This window comes from Drosophila willistoni (genome assembly GCF_018902025.1).
Source record: "Drosophila willistoni isolate 14030-0811.24 chromosome XR unlocalized genomic scaffold, UCI_dwil_1.1 Seg41, whole genome shotgun sequence".
Lineage (NCBI taxonomy): Eukaryota > Metazoa > Arthropoda > Insecta > Diptera > Drosophilidae > Drosophila > Drosophila willistoni.
Genome location: NW_025814058.1, coordinates 103,419 through 120,326, shown reverse-complemented (window position 1 = coordinate 120,326; position 16,908 = coordinate 103,419). Strand labels below are relative to the sequence as shown.

The 16,908-nt window shown below is 39.6% G+C and overlaps 3 protein-coding genes across 4 annotated transcripts; 2 read left to right on the top strand and 1 right to left on the bottom strand.

The window, feature by feature from the left end:
* Positions 1–3,694, top strand: LOC6643079 (titin). Its single transcript, XM_047012271.1, has 7 exons — positions 1–67; positions 227–426; positions 497–591; positions 652–766; positions 1,087–1,220; positions 1,280–3,613; positions 3,675–3,694. Exons 1-6 carry the CDS (start codon positions 25–27, stop codon positions 3,567–3,569), a joined length of 2,877 nt encoding a protein of 958 aa, XP_046868227.1. The 5' UTR covers positions 1–24; the 3' UTR covers positions 3,570–3,613; positions 3,675–3,694.
* A 211-nt stretch (positions 3,695–3,905) lies between these two features.
* LOC6643078 (helicase POLQ-like) lies at positions 3,906–8,401 on the bottom strand. Its single transcript, XM_002065692.4, has 8 exons — positions 7,539–8,401; positions 7,007–7,459; positions 6,740–6,945; positions 6,069–6,671; positions 5,108–6,007; positions 4,913–5,047; positions 4,643–4,756; positions 3,906–4,557 (listed from the first exon to the last, which is right to left on the bottom strand). Exons 1-7 carry the CDS (start codon positions 8,350–8,352, stop codon positions 4,676–4,678), a joined length of 3,192 nt encoding a protein of 1,063 aa, XP_002065728.1. The 5' UTR covers positions 8,353–8,401; the 3' UTR covers positions 3,906–4,557; positions 4,643–4,675.
* Positions 8,402–8,507: 106 nt separating this feature from the next.
* On the top strand, positions 8,508–16,198 carry LOC6643077. Of its 2 annotated transcripts, none has more exons than XM_047012270.1 (7): positions 8,508–8,829; positions 10,092–11,163; positions 11,228–13,601; positions 13,673–13,806; positions 13,873–13,971; positions 14,033–15,651; positions 15,724–16,198. In XM_047012270.1, the coding sequence occupies exons 1-7, from the start codon at positions 8,611–8,613 to the stop codon at positions 15,871–15,873; spliced, it is 5,667 nt and encodes a 1,888-aa protein (XP_046868226.1). In that variant the 5' UTR covers positions 8,508–8,610; the 3' UTR covers positions 15,874–16,198. The 2 variants fall into 2 exon arrangements, with proteins under 2 accessions (XP_046868226.1, XP_023031933.1); XM_023176165.2 differs by lacking the exon at positions 8,508–8,829 and adding an exon at positions 9,714–10,026.
* Positions 16,199–16,908: the final 710 nt, after the last annotated feature.

Below are 16,908 nucleotides of genomic sequence, written 5' to 3'. Positions count from 1 at the left end.
CAAACCAAAAAAGCAATCCACAAAATGAAAAGAGCCAAACATTGGCTTTTGTTCATACCAGCGGCAGGTAAGTTGAAAATAAAAGGTTTAAATTTATTTTTAAATCCAGTTCACCAAAGACCGGATTAAGCTCCTACCTGTTATCCCATCGAAAGTGATATAATTCACAAAAAATACAAAAATACATATAAATATTATGCAATATTATGTCTCTTTTTTTAATTAGTGCTGCTATTGAGTCTATTGGCCTCCACGGATGCTGCGCTGCCCTTCAAGAAGGTTTCTATTGCCAAAACACCCGCCTCCACAACAAGCAAAACAACAACAACAACAACAGAAACATCGGAAACTCAAGAAACGGCTGCTTCAGCCGATGATGAAGAGCAGCAAGTGCCACCCAGTGGAGATGCAACTGATAATGCAAAGGTAAGAGAATCTAAAGGACATATGGCATCCATGGCGGATAAGTAATAACTGAGCATCTTCGTTTTTTTAGGAGGATAATGTCACGATATCAAAGAACTCCAAGTTAACGGGAATACCTCAAATTGATTATATCTGGGATCCAAATTTACCCAGAGAGCTAAGAGGGTAAGTACAGAATTTAATGGATTAGATTCAAAGTGTTAAAACTCATGGTTTTCATTTTAGCTATAATCTATCGAGCTATCCATTTTTATCGACTGTACCACCCCAAGATGAGATCCATTTCAAATGTGAGGGACTTCACGATGGTTTCTATGCCTCCATCGAATACAAGTGTCAAGTGAGTAACTAGTAACTAAGTACGTAAACAATAAAGTCGACAACCTTGTATGACAATTGGTCAACCCTAAAGACACACACACACACACACACACACACACACACACGTAATGGTGGGTAATTTCTCTTTCGCCGTCGCCTTAACGTGCCCCGAAAAAAAAAAAAATAAAACAAACTTGTTTACGCTATGATCTTGACCTCAAAAATTGGTTTATGTATGCCAAAACGAAGCAATAAACGATAAAGATTTACTTTAGTCATGGTAGTAGATTAGATATGCTTGATAAAATGTTATTAAAAATGAATCTCTTGACTTGACAGATCTATCATCACTGTGTCTATGGGATACGTCACGACTTTCTGTGCGCCAATTTTACGGCATTCGATCAACGTACGTTCATTTGCCATTTCGCCTCCGATGTGGACTGCGAGGGATCACAGAAATATTGGAATAGGTAAGTAGTCTCAATGTGAAGACCATTCGAAATGATGAACTTATCTTTTTTGTATGCAGAAACGACGAATTGTATATGGCCACCACAACGACATCAACATCAACTTCAACCACAGAGCCTCCACCCACCCAACCTCATAGACGTCGAGGGCCACAGCGTCCTCAGCGAAGGCGTCCCTATGATCATCGACGACCCATAGATGATTATTATTACGATGAGGAAGAGGAGCAGCAGCAATACGAAGACGATTACTATGAAGAGCGCTTCAATAGACGTCAGAAAACGAAGAGGCAGCGTCATAGAAAGCCCATCAAAGAGGTCGACTATGACGATGAATATGACGATGAGAAGCCCGCTGCGGCCCCGCCGCCACCGCCACCACGACGCAATCGCAATCGTTATAGGGATGAAGATGAAGATCCATTGGACGAAGATTACGATGATCGACGTGGAGGAATTCGTCGACGTAAGCCAGCTACAGCTGGACGCAAGATATCAGCACGCAAACCGCAGGCAGAGGGACGACGCAGCTTCAACGAGGATCGTACATCATTGCTCAATCGTCGACGTTCGAACGAGAAACGTTTGGGTGGCGGCACCACACCCAGTTCGCTTTCATCTGCCGCTCTGGACGATCTTGATGACTACGAGAAACCCTATGCGGATGTTGACCAAGAAGAGGCAGCCGAAGAGCAAACGCCCCAGAAAATAAAAACATCCACAGCCAAATCATTGACGGAATTCATAACACCGAAAGCAGCTGCAGCTTCGGTTTATGCACGTCCGCGGGCTCCGCCACGTATAGCCCGGCCAGTGCCCATAAATGAGAAAAAGAAATACTCCTATCCAGTGCAAAAGACAAATACAGCTACAACAACACCAAAATCCGATTTGGATGACGACTATTATCAACAGGAAGCTCAACAAGAGGGAGCGGCAGATGATGAATATGAGCAACCGTTGCCAGTTAGAAGCACATTGGCACCTTCACGCCGGCGACCAGCTGGACCCACAAGGAATCCCCTACGTAAGCCAGTGACGGAGAAGAAGGTTGCTCTTGAAGAGGATTACTATGAAGAGCCACCCACAACGCGTCGTAAGCAACAACAGCAACAGGCAAGACCTCAGGCCAGAACCAGAGCACCTCCACCATCGTCGGCAGCTGATGTCGACTTTTTGGATGAAGAAGATCCACCAATAAGAGGCCAACGAGTGAGGGCAAAGCCAGCTCCACGTAAGAGTATACCGCGTCCACGTCAGCCCATAGTAGAAGCGGAGGACATTCATGCGGATGATAAAGATGAAGCTGAAGCGCCTCCATCGCAACGACCAAGAGTAAACGTATTGGCTAGAAGGAAACAGACAAGACAAAGAATCGAACCCCAAGAGCCTGTCAAGGAGCAGCAGCAGCAGGAGGAACAGCAGTCGCAGCACGATGATCAGGAGCCGGCAGAGGAACTGGAGCCAGTGAAGCCCTCATTGCGGCCATCAGCGGTACGTGTGGTCAAACGTCCATTTTTGCCCTCACGTGGTGGTAGTCCTTATTTACCGCGTGGCCTGCAACCAGTGGGCGTGGCTTTGAAACCATCATCATCACCAGCTCCACCGACCACTCAGAGTACACCCATTGATATGGGCTCCACCATATCAGGTGTTCGTCTGCTCGAACATGGAGCGCCATTGCTAAGAAGTCAAAATAACAACAACAATGACGATGATATTGATGTGGCTGATGATGATGATGATGTTGATGATGCCGCTGATCGTATTCTCAATGAGAGGCGCAAACAAGCACCGCCATTATCTCGAACAACATTGCCACCGCGCAGTGCTTTGCCGCCAGCCACGCCCAAACGTAATCAAGAGCCACAACGTCCCAAACTTAATTTGGATGAGCTCTATGAGAATGATTACGATGTGACCTTAAATGATGCACTAGATCCTACGCTTAAACCGTTATCCACACATTCGCATACGCATTCGCATCCACATCAACATCCACAGCAACAACAGCAGCAACAACAACAACAGCTTCAATATCGCCCCTATGCCAGTGCCTACAATAATCCATTTGCCTATCAGCCGCAGCAACAGACTCAGTCTCAGCCTCAGTCTCAGCCTCAGCCTCAGCCTCAGCAATCATTATCCTCATTATCCGCTTCATCATCACCAGCAGCTGGTGGCTATCATAGTGATTCCTATTTCTCATCGACAGATATACGCCGGCGGGCTATTGTCGGCCCATCGCCGCAAGGGACGCGTTCACATCGACACGAATACCCTGCTGCCGGAGGATCAGCCGCAGCAGTAAGGGTCGCCCAGCATTTCTACGATGACTTTGCCTATTAGTCTGTTTGTCTTTGTTCACAGATCTCGTACACTGTGAAATCAAGGTGAGTACATGACACCGTCCAGTAACAAATTCTCCTTTAAATTTCAAATTTCTTTCAACAGTTGTAAATACAATAAACACAAAAACAAAAAACAAAAAAGAAACAATAATGGTAGAGAACGAGAGAATGTTCTGCCTCCATCCCACATGGTGCACACATTTTGGTTCCATTTTCTACATCCTTGCAGCAAAAAAGCAAAACTCTCTAACTCTATGTAATGTTTAGTCGAAAAGAATGATAATTACTTATAATTCTTAATTTAAGGGCAAATAGCTTAAATAAATTTGTGCAGTTTTCTTTTTAATAGAATTTATTTCACATCCCATTTGACAAAATTAAAAGATAACTTAAACAAAACAAAAATTTACTCAACATTTTATATATTTAAGTTTTAAATTATATTTGTTCATAAATAATTTTGCGACAAATTTTAACTAAACAAACGATGTTATGGAATTAAACCAAAAAAAAAGGACACTTTAGAGAATTAAAGCTATAAACTGAATTCGAGTCGTCTTAAATTGTGCAAAGCCATTTTTGCTCATTTGCCCTTAACTTAAAACATATAGGTATACATTTTATATATATATATATACATATATGTATACATGTATAATACTCAATTGTCGTGATAGTAGCCGAAACAAAAACAAAAATCAACAATTCTGGCAAATTTGATTGCTAACAAAGTGTTTTTTTTTTATCTGGTAGTTTTTATCTGTAAATCAACTACAAAAACTAAAAAGAACCACAAACAGAGCAACAAACGACGACATCAATCATTTACAGCCGATGTCCTTAATGTAAATTTTATAGAAAATCAAAAATAAGTATCCTAATTTAAATAAAACAAAAACAAAAAACAAATTGTATAACAAAAAGTTCGCATAGGAAAAACAACTTTTATATGCGGAATAATATTTAAGGGACTTGAGTCGCAGCGTCTAATATTAAAAAAAAAAAAAAGAAGACATATATAATAAAATCATAATAATTATAAAAATAAAATAAAACAAAAAACCTATTTACCATTCGTTTTCTTGTCACTTTCATTTCCTTTTATTACTCTCGATTTGTTTGTAGGCAGACTTTAAGATTTTCAGTTTCCTCTTCCAAATGATCAAGTTTTTTCATTAGGATTATCTGTCCAGAAAAAGAGAAAGAAAATAAATTAAGTGAAAACTAATTAATAATTCCTATATTTCAGACTTCATTAGAAGTAACAGTAATAGGTAAGATATTACTATCTTTTCAGCTTGATAAATATTTTTAGCAATATATTTAAATAGAAATTCAAACCTTGGCGGCTGATATAATTTCAGTGGCCACTTTTAGTGGCATATGCTCGACGGATTTAACTAAATTTATGGGATGTGTTTTGGCAATATCTTCAATAGATTTAAAGCCTGCTGCAAAGAGTTGCTTGGCACGATTCTAAAAACAAAAAGGGAATAAAATTGAAAGGTTTATTCATAAATAAATACACACACTTACAATTTTGACTAAAGGCAATTCCAATAATGGCTCCAGTTCCAAGGTTCCACAGCGATCCATTTTACGTAGAATTCTCTCGAACAATGGCTTAAAGCACCAGAATTCATCGATTTCGTCACAGAGGCGAACAATGGCACTAGAGGCAGCTATAGACTGGCTAATCAAGTGCTGCAATGTGCCACGCTCCACATTATATTTGGATGCCACATTGGGCAGTGGCTCTAAATCCAATATATCATCCAATATAAGCACCTTGTAAAGACGATTCAATTGAAGGGCCAATGGTCCTTGAACCGATTGATTTTTAAATAATTTAGCAGCATGAGCCTCTGTGAAGCCCAATTGTCGGAATATTGCTTGCTTGTTTATGCTTAACGATGAGTAGGCATGAAACAGACGCAATGCATCGGCAGGAAAGAGTTCATCGCCACGCTCATTCGAATTAAAACACACAATCAAATACAGTAAATGCAGATAATTGGTTAGGATGAGCTGGTGCTGAGCCAATTTCAGCTCTTTGTGTATTGCATAGGCCCGCTTATAATCAATGCCCGCCTTAAAGGCAGCTTTGCCTATACTGGTCAATTGAAAACGTGTCGATTGGCCTATTAGCAATCGACGATCATTTGTCGCCGAGCGATTTGATGTTGTTGCTGTTTGATTAATATCCTGTGTCGTTATAATATCTGAGCAATTATTTTTATTAATTTTATTATTCTGCGGTTCCGATAGTTGAAGAACTTTGTTTTTGAACATTTCCCGTAGAATACGTAGGACCACATCATCTACAGCCACATCCAGAGCATTGGCTTGTACGGCTAACAAAGTGCTATTAATTAAACGATTCAAATCTCGACGACATTCAGCCAGATTAAGTCCAATTACACTTAAAATAAGAGACTGCAAATATCACATTTTAGTTACATAAATCATTTATGTTAGGAATGACTGCAATACTTACCTGCAACCCAACTGCTTCCAAGTGATCCATTGAACTTAATGCTTTGTCCATGGGTGAGAACATCATTTGACCCACTTGCAGATTATCCTTGCTCTGGGCAATCAATATACTTTCGCCAGCCTCACCCAAACCGGCGCGACCAGCTCGTCCGACCATTTGTTTGTATTTACACAATGTCATAAATTCCTGGCCAACATATGGAGCACGTATGATCACCCGTTTGGCTGGCAAATTGACACCAGCTGCCAAAGTTGATGTACAACAGATGACAGTAATGACCCCGAATCTATAGGCGGTTTCAATATATTTTCGTTCATCTGTCGTGAGACCCGAATGATGATAGGCAATGCCATAGGGTAAAGTTTTGGCCAAAACAGGACTAAGAATGCCACATATTTTATCCAATGCGTCCATGAGATCAACTTTTTCGCTCTGACGATGTTCTAAGAACTTTTGCTTGGGCACAATACGACTCAGGAGAAGGGCGACATTCTCACAGTTCTTGCGGGTGGGGCAAAATACCAGGCAACAATGTTCTGGAGCACATTCACTTATCAAACCAGCCAAATGATCCGGATCGGCACGTTCCACAGCGGGACTATACTGTGAGGAAAGAAAGGAGAATCTAAATGAATGTCCATTCAATTATTGAAAACATTTACCAGACTTACATTAAAGTTCACCCTACGGCTAGGGATAAAAATCTCCTCTGGAGTTTTACCATTTGGATGAATTTGTAGTAGATCAGTGCCACATTTGATGTATTCTTTTAATTCGACGGGTCGAAAGCCACGGGTATACACATCTGCCTTGAGGAACGATGAAATCTCAGATAGATTACCTATGGTTGCACTCATGCCCACTATTTGGATGCCAGCTAAAAATAAAAGAAATTTCAATCCAAAACATATTTCAATGAAGAAAACTCCAGCACATACCATTCAGAAACATTACTTTGGTGAGAAGAGCCTCCAAGGTGGCACCCCTACCCTTTTCGCCAATCAAATGCAACTCATCGACCACAACCAAACCAATCTCATGAGGTCTGTCCACATCAATTAAGCTATCCATTAGGACTGCACCTTTTTCTATTGAGGCCACGAAAAGTCTACGCCTCTTTCGGCATGGTTGTGGTGGACATTTACCCTTGCCAGCTGTATACTCCTCGACTAGGAAATCCAAGGCAATTGCGAATGGAGACATGGCACTGACTTTTTCTTGCACTATGGATACATATGGTAGAATAAATAAGACATTCTTCTCCCGGCAAAGTAATTCGCGTAACATCAGAATTTCGGCTACCAATGTCTTGCCTCCACTTGTGGGTAACGCATAAATAAGATTTTTTCGCTGGCGTATAGCAGGCAAATTTAGGCACTCATCTTGCCACTCTGTAATTAATAGTAAAATAGTAAATTGATAGTAAATTTCAAAAAAAAAAAAAAAAATACGTCTTCCCGGAGCACTTACCATATAAACTCTTAATGTTTTTATGCTCGAATATCATACGGCGCACTTTATCTGGAAGGCCATAGAAATCACCTTTGGAGGGAAATGTCGGGTATTCGATATTCTCCTGCTGCTGCTGCTGTTGCTTCTCGAAATCCGCAAATGCCTGACTATCCCACAACATGGGATCGAGCATAGAACAGTTTTGAAGCTTCTCACATGTCTCATATTGTGTCCCCTGGACTGTAGATTCTAACAAGGACTTCGATAACAAATGGGATTCATTGTTTGCTATTGTATCCTTTACTTCCACATTGGTATCTTTCATTACAGTCTTGGGTTTCTTAAAGGCCACGGCATCTAGGAAAATTTGTGTATTTTGCTGTAATGGATCACTGTAATCTTCTGCACCGTGGAAGATGTCTTCCATTTCCGCAACGCTGAGATCATTTAAATATATTTGCTTAAAGATCTCATCAGCTGTGGTTTCATCATCATCTAGGTTGATCTTGGAGAGATCACGACGAGTTTTAGTTTCCACCTTTGGCGACGGTGTAATTGATGGTTCGGGAAAAGATATATCAGCAAATAGACCATTGTCAGATCCACTTAAATTGTGCTGTGGGGTTGGAGCTTGAGTGCCGAAGAGTTCTAGCTGCCCATTACTATGGTTGTTGCCACTGAGCAAATCTTCCAACTTAGCATTGGAAAAGAAACTATCCCCTTGGCTGTCATCTGGCCACAAAATGCTTTCATTGCAAAATCGTTTGGAATCTGGCTGTTGACAACTATTTATCTGCGTGTTATTACTTGCTTTTCGCTTATTTGACGACATTGGAATAGTTTCGCGCTCAATGCATTCAGTACGTACTAACGCGTTGTGAAAAATACCAAAAGTGTGCACAGCGCACGACTGTGGCTTCTATCGATAACCGTTACGTATATCGATATGTTTCATTTAAATCACGGTTTTCGCCCACCACAATCCTTTCTTGAATTGACTGTTCAGCCCTGAAATTTGAGATGTACTTGTTGCATTCTTAAGCCTTACTGCCTTAGCATTGCCTTTCTTCTTAGTTAATAAAATACAGTTATGTGCAAAATGGGTTTTTATAGAAACAACACAAATGGCGGCTATTCCTGGTTCTTGGAGCATGTGACCACAAGACACAGAGTGCTGTTGTCATTTGGAGACAACATAATTGGTCGTCATTCCCGCTGCAATATATGTCTCTGTACGTCTTACGATTATCTCTCCCGACAACACTTAAACATAATAGTTGATACGACAGGAGTGAAGCTAAGATCTATGGTAAGTAGAATAGATCAGCAGTAAACAGTCTAGAAAATTATATTTATGATAAAACATTTCTTAACAGAATTCCTTAAATGGAACCTTCCATAACGGTGTACGCCTCGAAGCCGAAGAAAATCCTGCATTCGAAGGAGACTTGATTTGCCTTGGGGTACCAGAAAATCCGGTATCACCTCGGCACGGTGTATTTAGATTAAGAAGAATAAATGCAAATGTTCGTTTACTTTAACCTTATTAAAAATCATCCAAGCACTCGCAATTTTCAGTTGTTTTAATAATGGGATAAAAGAAATAAAATAGTCTTGAAGGTCATTAAAGTTTTATATCAAAAGATCATTTAAATTGATCAACTTTTGTCTCAAAGGTACATTTAAATTGACCAGCTTGAAGATCACATCATCATCCAAATCGTTCATTGAAAGATCGCTACAGGATTTGGTTGTCACTCTTGGCAAGAGCGGAAGAGTTCCATACATCCAAATCTGCTAAATTGGCATTAAAAAGGGAGCTGCCCCCTTAATTGTCACAAAAAATGCTTTAATTGCAAAATTGTTTCCGGGTATTTCATTACAAATCAATTCTTGTCCAACGATTTTTAATTTTCGCTGACTCCGCGTGTGTTGTGAAATTTTCGCGCGTCTGCGATTACTATCGATATATGTTGCTTGTTTCGATAAGTGTGATTGATTATAATTAGTAAAAAATCAAAGGATTTTAAAGATTAATCTACCAGACAATATTTTTAATCTGTATTTCATATTAACCTTTTATTATTTAATATTTTTCACCTTTTAAAAGAGGTTATTTTGCATATGCGATCTGAAACCGTTTAAATCACGGCTTTCCTTTTATAGATTTATTCAATCGCTAGATGACTGACTGTGCAGCCCTGAAATATGAGATGCAACTAACCTGTTGTTTTATTCCTTAGCTTAGCGTTTTTTTTTTAATGGACTGAAAGAAAGTGAGATGGTTTTAAACGGACATGATGCGAATGGCCATGAGCTAGTTGGCGGAGACGATTGGTACTTGGAGCATGTGACCACAAGAAACAGAGTCCTGTTGTCCTCCGGAGAGAACATAATTGGTCGTCATTCTAGTTGCAACATAGTTCTTAATGAGTTATACGATTATCTTTCACGACAACACATGAAAATCATAGTTAGTAGTACGGGAGTGAAGCTAAGATCTATGGTAAGTTGAATCATTTCAAATCAATCTCGCAAAGAATCTTTTCAATAAAAACATTTGCGTAACAGAATGCCATGAATGGAGCTTTTCATAATGGTGTGCGCCTCGAAGCCGAAGAGAAGTCTGCCGTCGAAGGAGATGTGATTAGCCTAAGTATACAAGATCCCGAATATCCTGTGCCATCTCGGCATGGGGTATTCAAGTTAAAGAAAACAGTGATTCTTGGTGAAGAGATCGTCATAACATCCGACGAAGATGATGATACCGAGCCATTGCCACCGGAAGGACCTGAAGTAAGGGGTAACAGGGATATTGAATTTAATTTGGCCAAGCAATTGCCATATTATATAAAACAGGAGACACAAGAGGAAGTCGAAGAAAATGTACCCACGTCAAGCAGATTACACTTACCCAAGTTATCTGACGTTAAAGAGGAGGGCGTAAGCCATGTGAGCAATAATATTGAAGACATATTCGGGAAACCGGATGAGCAAATTTTAGACACTCTACTCCAATTAAATCCATATGTCTATAACAAATTGTCTACAACAAGCAGCTCAGCAGTTACTAATAACAAACTGATGCACGATGGTGATCGTATTGAGTTAAGAGAAGAAATGCCTCCACCGGCAATTCCGCCACCTCCCGCACTTTCAAATCCACCACCTACTTTTCCACCATCTCCTCCAGAGGACGACTATGATGAGAATATGGCTATGTCTCAAGTCGTCTTACAGGGAATGAAAGAAGAAATGGCTTTGGACGACGATTTTGAGCTTGATTTTGATTTTGATGACGATGATGATTTTCGTGTTGAAAAAAAAGTGAAACACGAGGAACCTTTGCCAGCATCAAATGTTTTTCCCGAATGGGATGATGATGAGATCATTGTCATAGAAGATGATGATATAGAGTCTTATAATAAAGTTGCCGATTGGTCATCCAAATTGTTGACACAAAACAATGCCGATATAGATGCCGAAATGGAATTATCACAAGTCTATCCCTTGGACAACGAAGATGAGGCGGACGATACAGATGACAATGATAATATTGAGTTCTTTCGCCCTAATCATCGAATGCGCATTGATAGCAGTAGCAGCGATGATGCTGAGTCTGTGGATCACAGAGTGGATAAGGGTAAGTATTGTTACTAATACATATATACTAATACTAACTACATACCTTTATACACCTTCTCTAGAAGATGACACTACAAAAAAGTATACTGTACCCAAAACGCGGCGTTGCGCAGTTCGGTTGAAATCCATTGATCACCATTGTTCGTTTAGTAATGAGCAGGATGCTATCCTATTTACTCGTCGTCAAAAGAAACTTTCGATGGAGGAAGAGATTACTGCCTGTTTAAATCGAGAAATTGCCCTGACAGAGGAACAACTTTTATTCCGACGACGTCAAAAGACAACTGAAGATAGCAATGACAAGCTAGAAACAGAAGACGAAATCGAAGACATGATAGCGGATATCTGTGCTGAAGCCGCCGCGGTCAAGAAATTGAAGCCCATTATTAAGTCCGATAAGTCACCACCGAGTTCTGGTAAAGATTCAGTTGGATTAAAACATAAACTGGCCAAGAAACCATCGGAAGAAACCAAAAGAAGGAAATCCATGTCTTCACGCGAAGTCACTAAAAAACAACCTCAATCTTCTTCGGGAGATATACCTAAACGTCAGCGTTCCAAATCCGTGTTAATTCAAAACGAAGACATTGCATTAGAACAATTGGAAACGACGGTCGACAAAATTACAGAACTACCTCCACTATCCTCCAAAACTACAGGTAATCAGGCTAAAATACGCCCAAGTTCAAAAGAGAAATCGCCAGTAAAGGAAAAGGAGTTAAAAGAAATCGAAAATGACTCCAAAACTACAAGCCATCAGTCTACAATAAGGCCAGGTTCCAAAGAGAAATCGCCTGTAAAGGCAAAGGAGTTAAGTAAAATCGAAAAGGACTCCAAAACTACAGGTAATCAGGCTAAAATACGCCCAAGTTCCAAAGAGAAATCTCCAGTAAAGGAAAAGGAGTTAAACAAAATCGAAAATGACTCCAAAACTACAAGCCATCAGTCTACAATAAGGCCAAGTTCCAAAGAGAAATCGCCAGTAAAGGAAAAGGAGTTAAGTAAAATCGAAAAGGACTCTAAAACTACAAGTAATCAGGCTAAAATACGCCCAAGTTCCAAAGAGAAATCGCCAGTAAAGGAAAATAAGTTAAATAAAATCCAAAAGGACTCCAAAACCGCAGACAACCAGTCAACAATAAGGCCACGTTCCAAAGAGAAGTCGCCAGTGAAGGAAAAGGAGTTCAACGAATACCAAAAGGACTCCAAAACCACTAGCCATCAGTCTAAAATACGCTCACGTTCCAAAGAGAAGTCGCCATCAGAGGAGGAGTTAAATGAAGTTCAAAAGAAAACTACTAAGGCAGGATCACCTAGTTCTAGCTCATCGAGTTTGAGTGGGCCACGCAGTTTGGTGGTCATAGAGGCACCATGCATGCCCACTGGGCGCGGTAAGCTACGCGGTGTCTCTGCTCGAAGAGGAACATCAACCAAGGATAAGGTTCTTGAACGTCAACGATCGGTGGATTGCCAGGCTCAAATGAAATCGAAATGGTATCAAAAACGTAAAGATAAAAGAAAGGATGATGAAAAATTAAGAGAAACCCGAAAGGAAGTACTTAAGAAACTAGCCGACGATAAGAAATTGGAGGAGGCAACAACTTCTACTGCTCAAAAGCGAAAATTCAACAATACCAAAGTGCCCAAACTGAATCATACAAATCGAGGAGCCTTTCTAACCGAAACAAGTGCATCCACTGAAGCAACCCCGCCTGCAAAAAAACCCAAATTGTCCGCTAAGGCGCCCTCTTCGCCATGTCCTCGACGTGACAGTAATGAAACGTTTTCTCAGCAATTGCAAGCAGCCAATGATGCCTATGTGCCCACCGCATCCACATCCGCTGCCGCAGCCGCATCTAGATCCGCTCCTGCATCTACATCCACCGTTGCATCGACATCTGCTGCGGCATCCACATCCGCTGCCGCAGCTGCATCCAGATCCGCTCCTGCATCTACATCCACTGTTGCATCTACATCTGCTGCGGCATCCACTTCCGCTTCCACATCTACTGTAGCCAGACGGCCGCCCGAACGTCGTGATGCTGCCATTGCCCGAAATCAAAAAACTTGCAATCGAGTGACCTTTGCCAGCATGGAAAGAGAATTTGAATTACGTAAACAGCTGGACAAGGAGGCTCGTAGCGAACGGCATGTGAGATTCAATTTGGTTCCACAGATTATGTATATCGAGTCCCTTGAAACTACCAATTCAAAAATTCACAAAGATGCCCTAAAGCAATATTCTAGTGTCTATGAGGATAGAAGAAAATGGTCACTGGATTTATATAACAAGCGAAAAAGATCCAACGACTATATGGGTTTGATTTTGAAATGGTGCAATGAATGGTTGAAGGTACGAAGTGCAGATGTAGTAGCCGAGTCGGATGTCCTAGTTCCCATACCAAATGAGTTTAAAACCTATCGACAATACAAAGAGTAAGAATCAGAACACGAATAATCAGAAATAATAATTAATGATGAATTCATTCTTTCTTTTGCCCCCCTAGAACGTTTGTGCCTCTGATGAAACTGGAGCTATTAACGACCATTGAGAGAGATTACAAACAGTCTACAGTTAATTTTGAAGTCTATTTAAAAAGTTTCACTAATGAAAATGATAGCTTTATGCTTTTTACCAGAAGTACGATCTATATGATAACGGCAATAATGCATACATATATAACTAAACAAAATGAATTTATTACAGCCAACCACAAGATGCAATGGCACAATCTCTGTACCCTGTCTAATGAGAATAAACTGCAAGAAGTATTTGCCTGCCTTATTGGAGTAAAAAGATTATCGGGTAAGCAAATGGCGATGGCAAAAGAGTTTATTACTTACTTTTTCTATTTTCTGTCAATTAGAAAATTCCACCGAACTTGTCTTTCGCATTTTAAAAGGCAATATCCATATGAAACAATTAAGCGAAATAAAAACGTTAACCGCTCGGGCAGTGGTTGACAATTTGCGTGTGGAATTGGGAGCTATTGAGGCAATCTCTCAATTGGGATGTTCACCGCTATTTCATCGCATACTGACACCCAGTGAGCATGTCCAAAGGGTAACAAAACCAATGTCAGCCTATAAGGGATACCTTTACGGTGTCAGCGAACATCAGCGTGATATAGTTATGCAGACCAGCCAGCGTGTGATAGACGATGGCAATGCAAGTATAACCCTTATACAGGGTCCACCCGGCACTGGCAAATCGATGGTTCTATCCAATCTATGCTTGCAATGTCTTTATGGTGACACCGCAAATAAACGCGATCGCAAAATACTCATTTGCGCTCATTCGAATACAGCTGTGGATAATATTGCCTCATATTTATTAAATATCAGGCAAAAAATGTCACGAGAAAAGTTTGATATTCTTCGATTTGGTTGGTATGAAAAAATGTCAAAAGACACACGAATACTGTCAATCGAACATCATCTGGAACAGGCTAGACGAAATAAACTTCAGCGTTTAAATGTAGAACAATTGGAACAATTGAAATATCAATTGAACGAACTGCAAACGGAAATCAAAGGTATTAGACAACAAACGAATTTAAGTGCTCGACTCAGACAGCAATTGGAGCAGAAAGAGAAACAATGCCTTCACATACAGGATCAATTGAATCCACGTTTAACACAACGCGAGGAATTTGATATATCCCTAACGTGTGTACGTAGAAGCAATATCGTTTGTACCACACTGTCATCATGCGTGAAATTGTCTCGATTCATTAATTACTTTGATATATGCATCATTGATGAGGCCACCCAATGCACGGAACCCTGGACCCTGTTGCCCCTGCGTTTTGCGGTTAATCATTTGGTATTAGTCGGTGATACCCAACAATTGCCGGCAACTGTTATATCGCAGAAGGCTCAAGATTTTGGGTTGGCCAACTCGATGTTTGATCGCGTCCAGCGTTGTCTCAATGATCAATTGGATAAGCCAGGTAGCTCTCATTTGGTCCACACGAAAATCTTTAAATTGAGCATGCAATATCGTATGCATCCGGAAATATGTCGATGGCCCAATCGTTATTTTTACGAGGATCAGCTGGTCGATTCTCCATGCGCGTTACGCCGGACTCAATCTCCGCTCATACCGTATTGTGTCATCAATTTAAGCTTTACCCAAGACACAAATTGCATTAACAGTCGAAGTGTAAGCAATAATGATGAAGCTCGCTTTGTGGCTAATCTTTTAATCGAAATGGATAAACACATGTCGACCAAGAAATATGGTTATGGTCTCATATCGCCATACAGTAGTCAATGTTATGCCTTGAGTGAACTGATACCCGCAGAAATGAAGATTATACCAACAACTGTGGATTCGTATCAGGGCACGGAAAAGGATATTATAGTCATATCGAATGCCCGAACACGTGGCTGTGGCTTCCTGACAAACTATCAACGCCTTAATGTCGCCCTAACCAGAGCAAAAAGATGTCTCATTATATGCGGCAACTTTGATGATTTGCAGGTAAACATAATTAACAATAACTTATCTAGTTCCAAAACGATTTCAATTATAAAACAATTTGTCTACTTGCAGTCGGTGGATATGTGGCGTGCCTTATTGAACGATGCTCGTGATCGAGGAGTATACTTTGATCTGGAGCGTGAACATACTGAAGATTTGCGGACTTCATTAATGCCAAAACTACTGATCAAGCCTATTGACTTGACCAGCTCAGCTACATAGATAAACAAAATGCAGCTACATAGATAAGCAAAAAGCAGCTACATAGATAAGCAAAAAGTGCCATAAAGTATCATAGCGAGATTACATTTATCTCCAAGTGCCAAAGATGGAGTGAGTGTGTGTGAGAGAGAAACAAATTTGTTAATCCATAATCCTTTTCATTATCCCCGATGGAACTTCCTTTCAGTGTTGCTTCATGGGGGGAGAAACGCCACCCTACAACAGTTTTATAGATTGAGCCACTGACTAGGCTACAGAGAGAGATAGAGATAGAGAGAGAGATAGAAATAAGAAATAAAGTCAATACAATTACTTGATTATTCAATTTTATATATATATGTATATATATATTTTTTTTATAACATCAATAGAGAGACTTGAAGAGAATTTTAGTTTTTCTTACTTTTCATTTTTTTTTTATAGTTTAGTTTACTTTTTTTCGTTCAAATGGGAAATCTTTGTACACTTAATTCGTAAAACATATTTGATGACTCAATCTAACACTATGTGTGTATATTTCTAAGTCGAAAGGAACATATTGAAGAAAATAATGAATACAAATAAAAAAAAGGATTTATATATATCATTATATATATTCATTTTTGTTTCATTTCTTGTATTGCACAAAAATAAGCGAAATAATATAATAAAAACAAAAAGTCTTTTCATTCTTTTTCAATAAACTTAACTCATTTTTTGTTTACGTATTTTGTTATTGTTGTTGGTGTTGTTCTTATTGGTTTGTTTGATTAGAAACTTAAAATGCTTCGGTCATTGACTAAAATTAGCAATTAGAATTTTCAATTGTTGTATTCTAATCACTTTCATCTACACATCTTCTTTGTCTCCTACATTTATAGTAGTTAAGTTTTTATATAAATTCACTAACAACATCTCACGCACACACATATATATATATATAATTATTATAATTAAATTCATTTTTAATTGATTTTTTTTTTTGTTTTGTTTTCTGGTTTGTTTCGTTTGCTTTAGACCCTAGATATTAGATTAATGGAATCGCTCAATAAACAA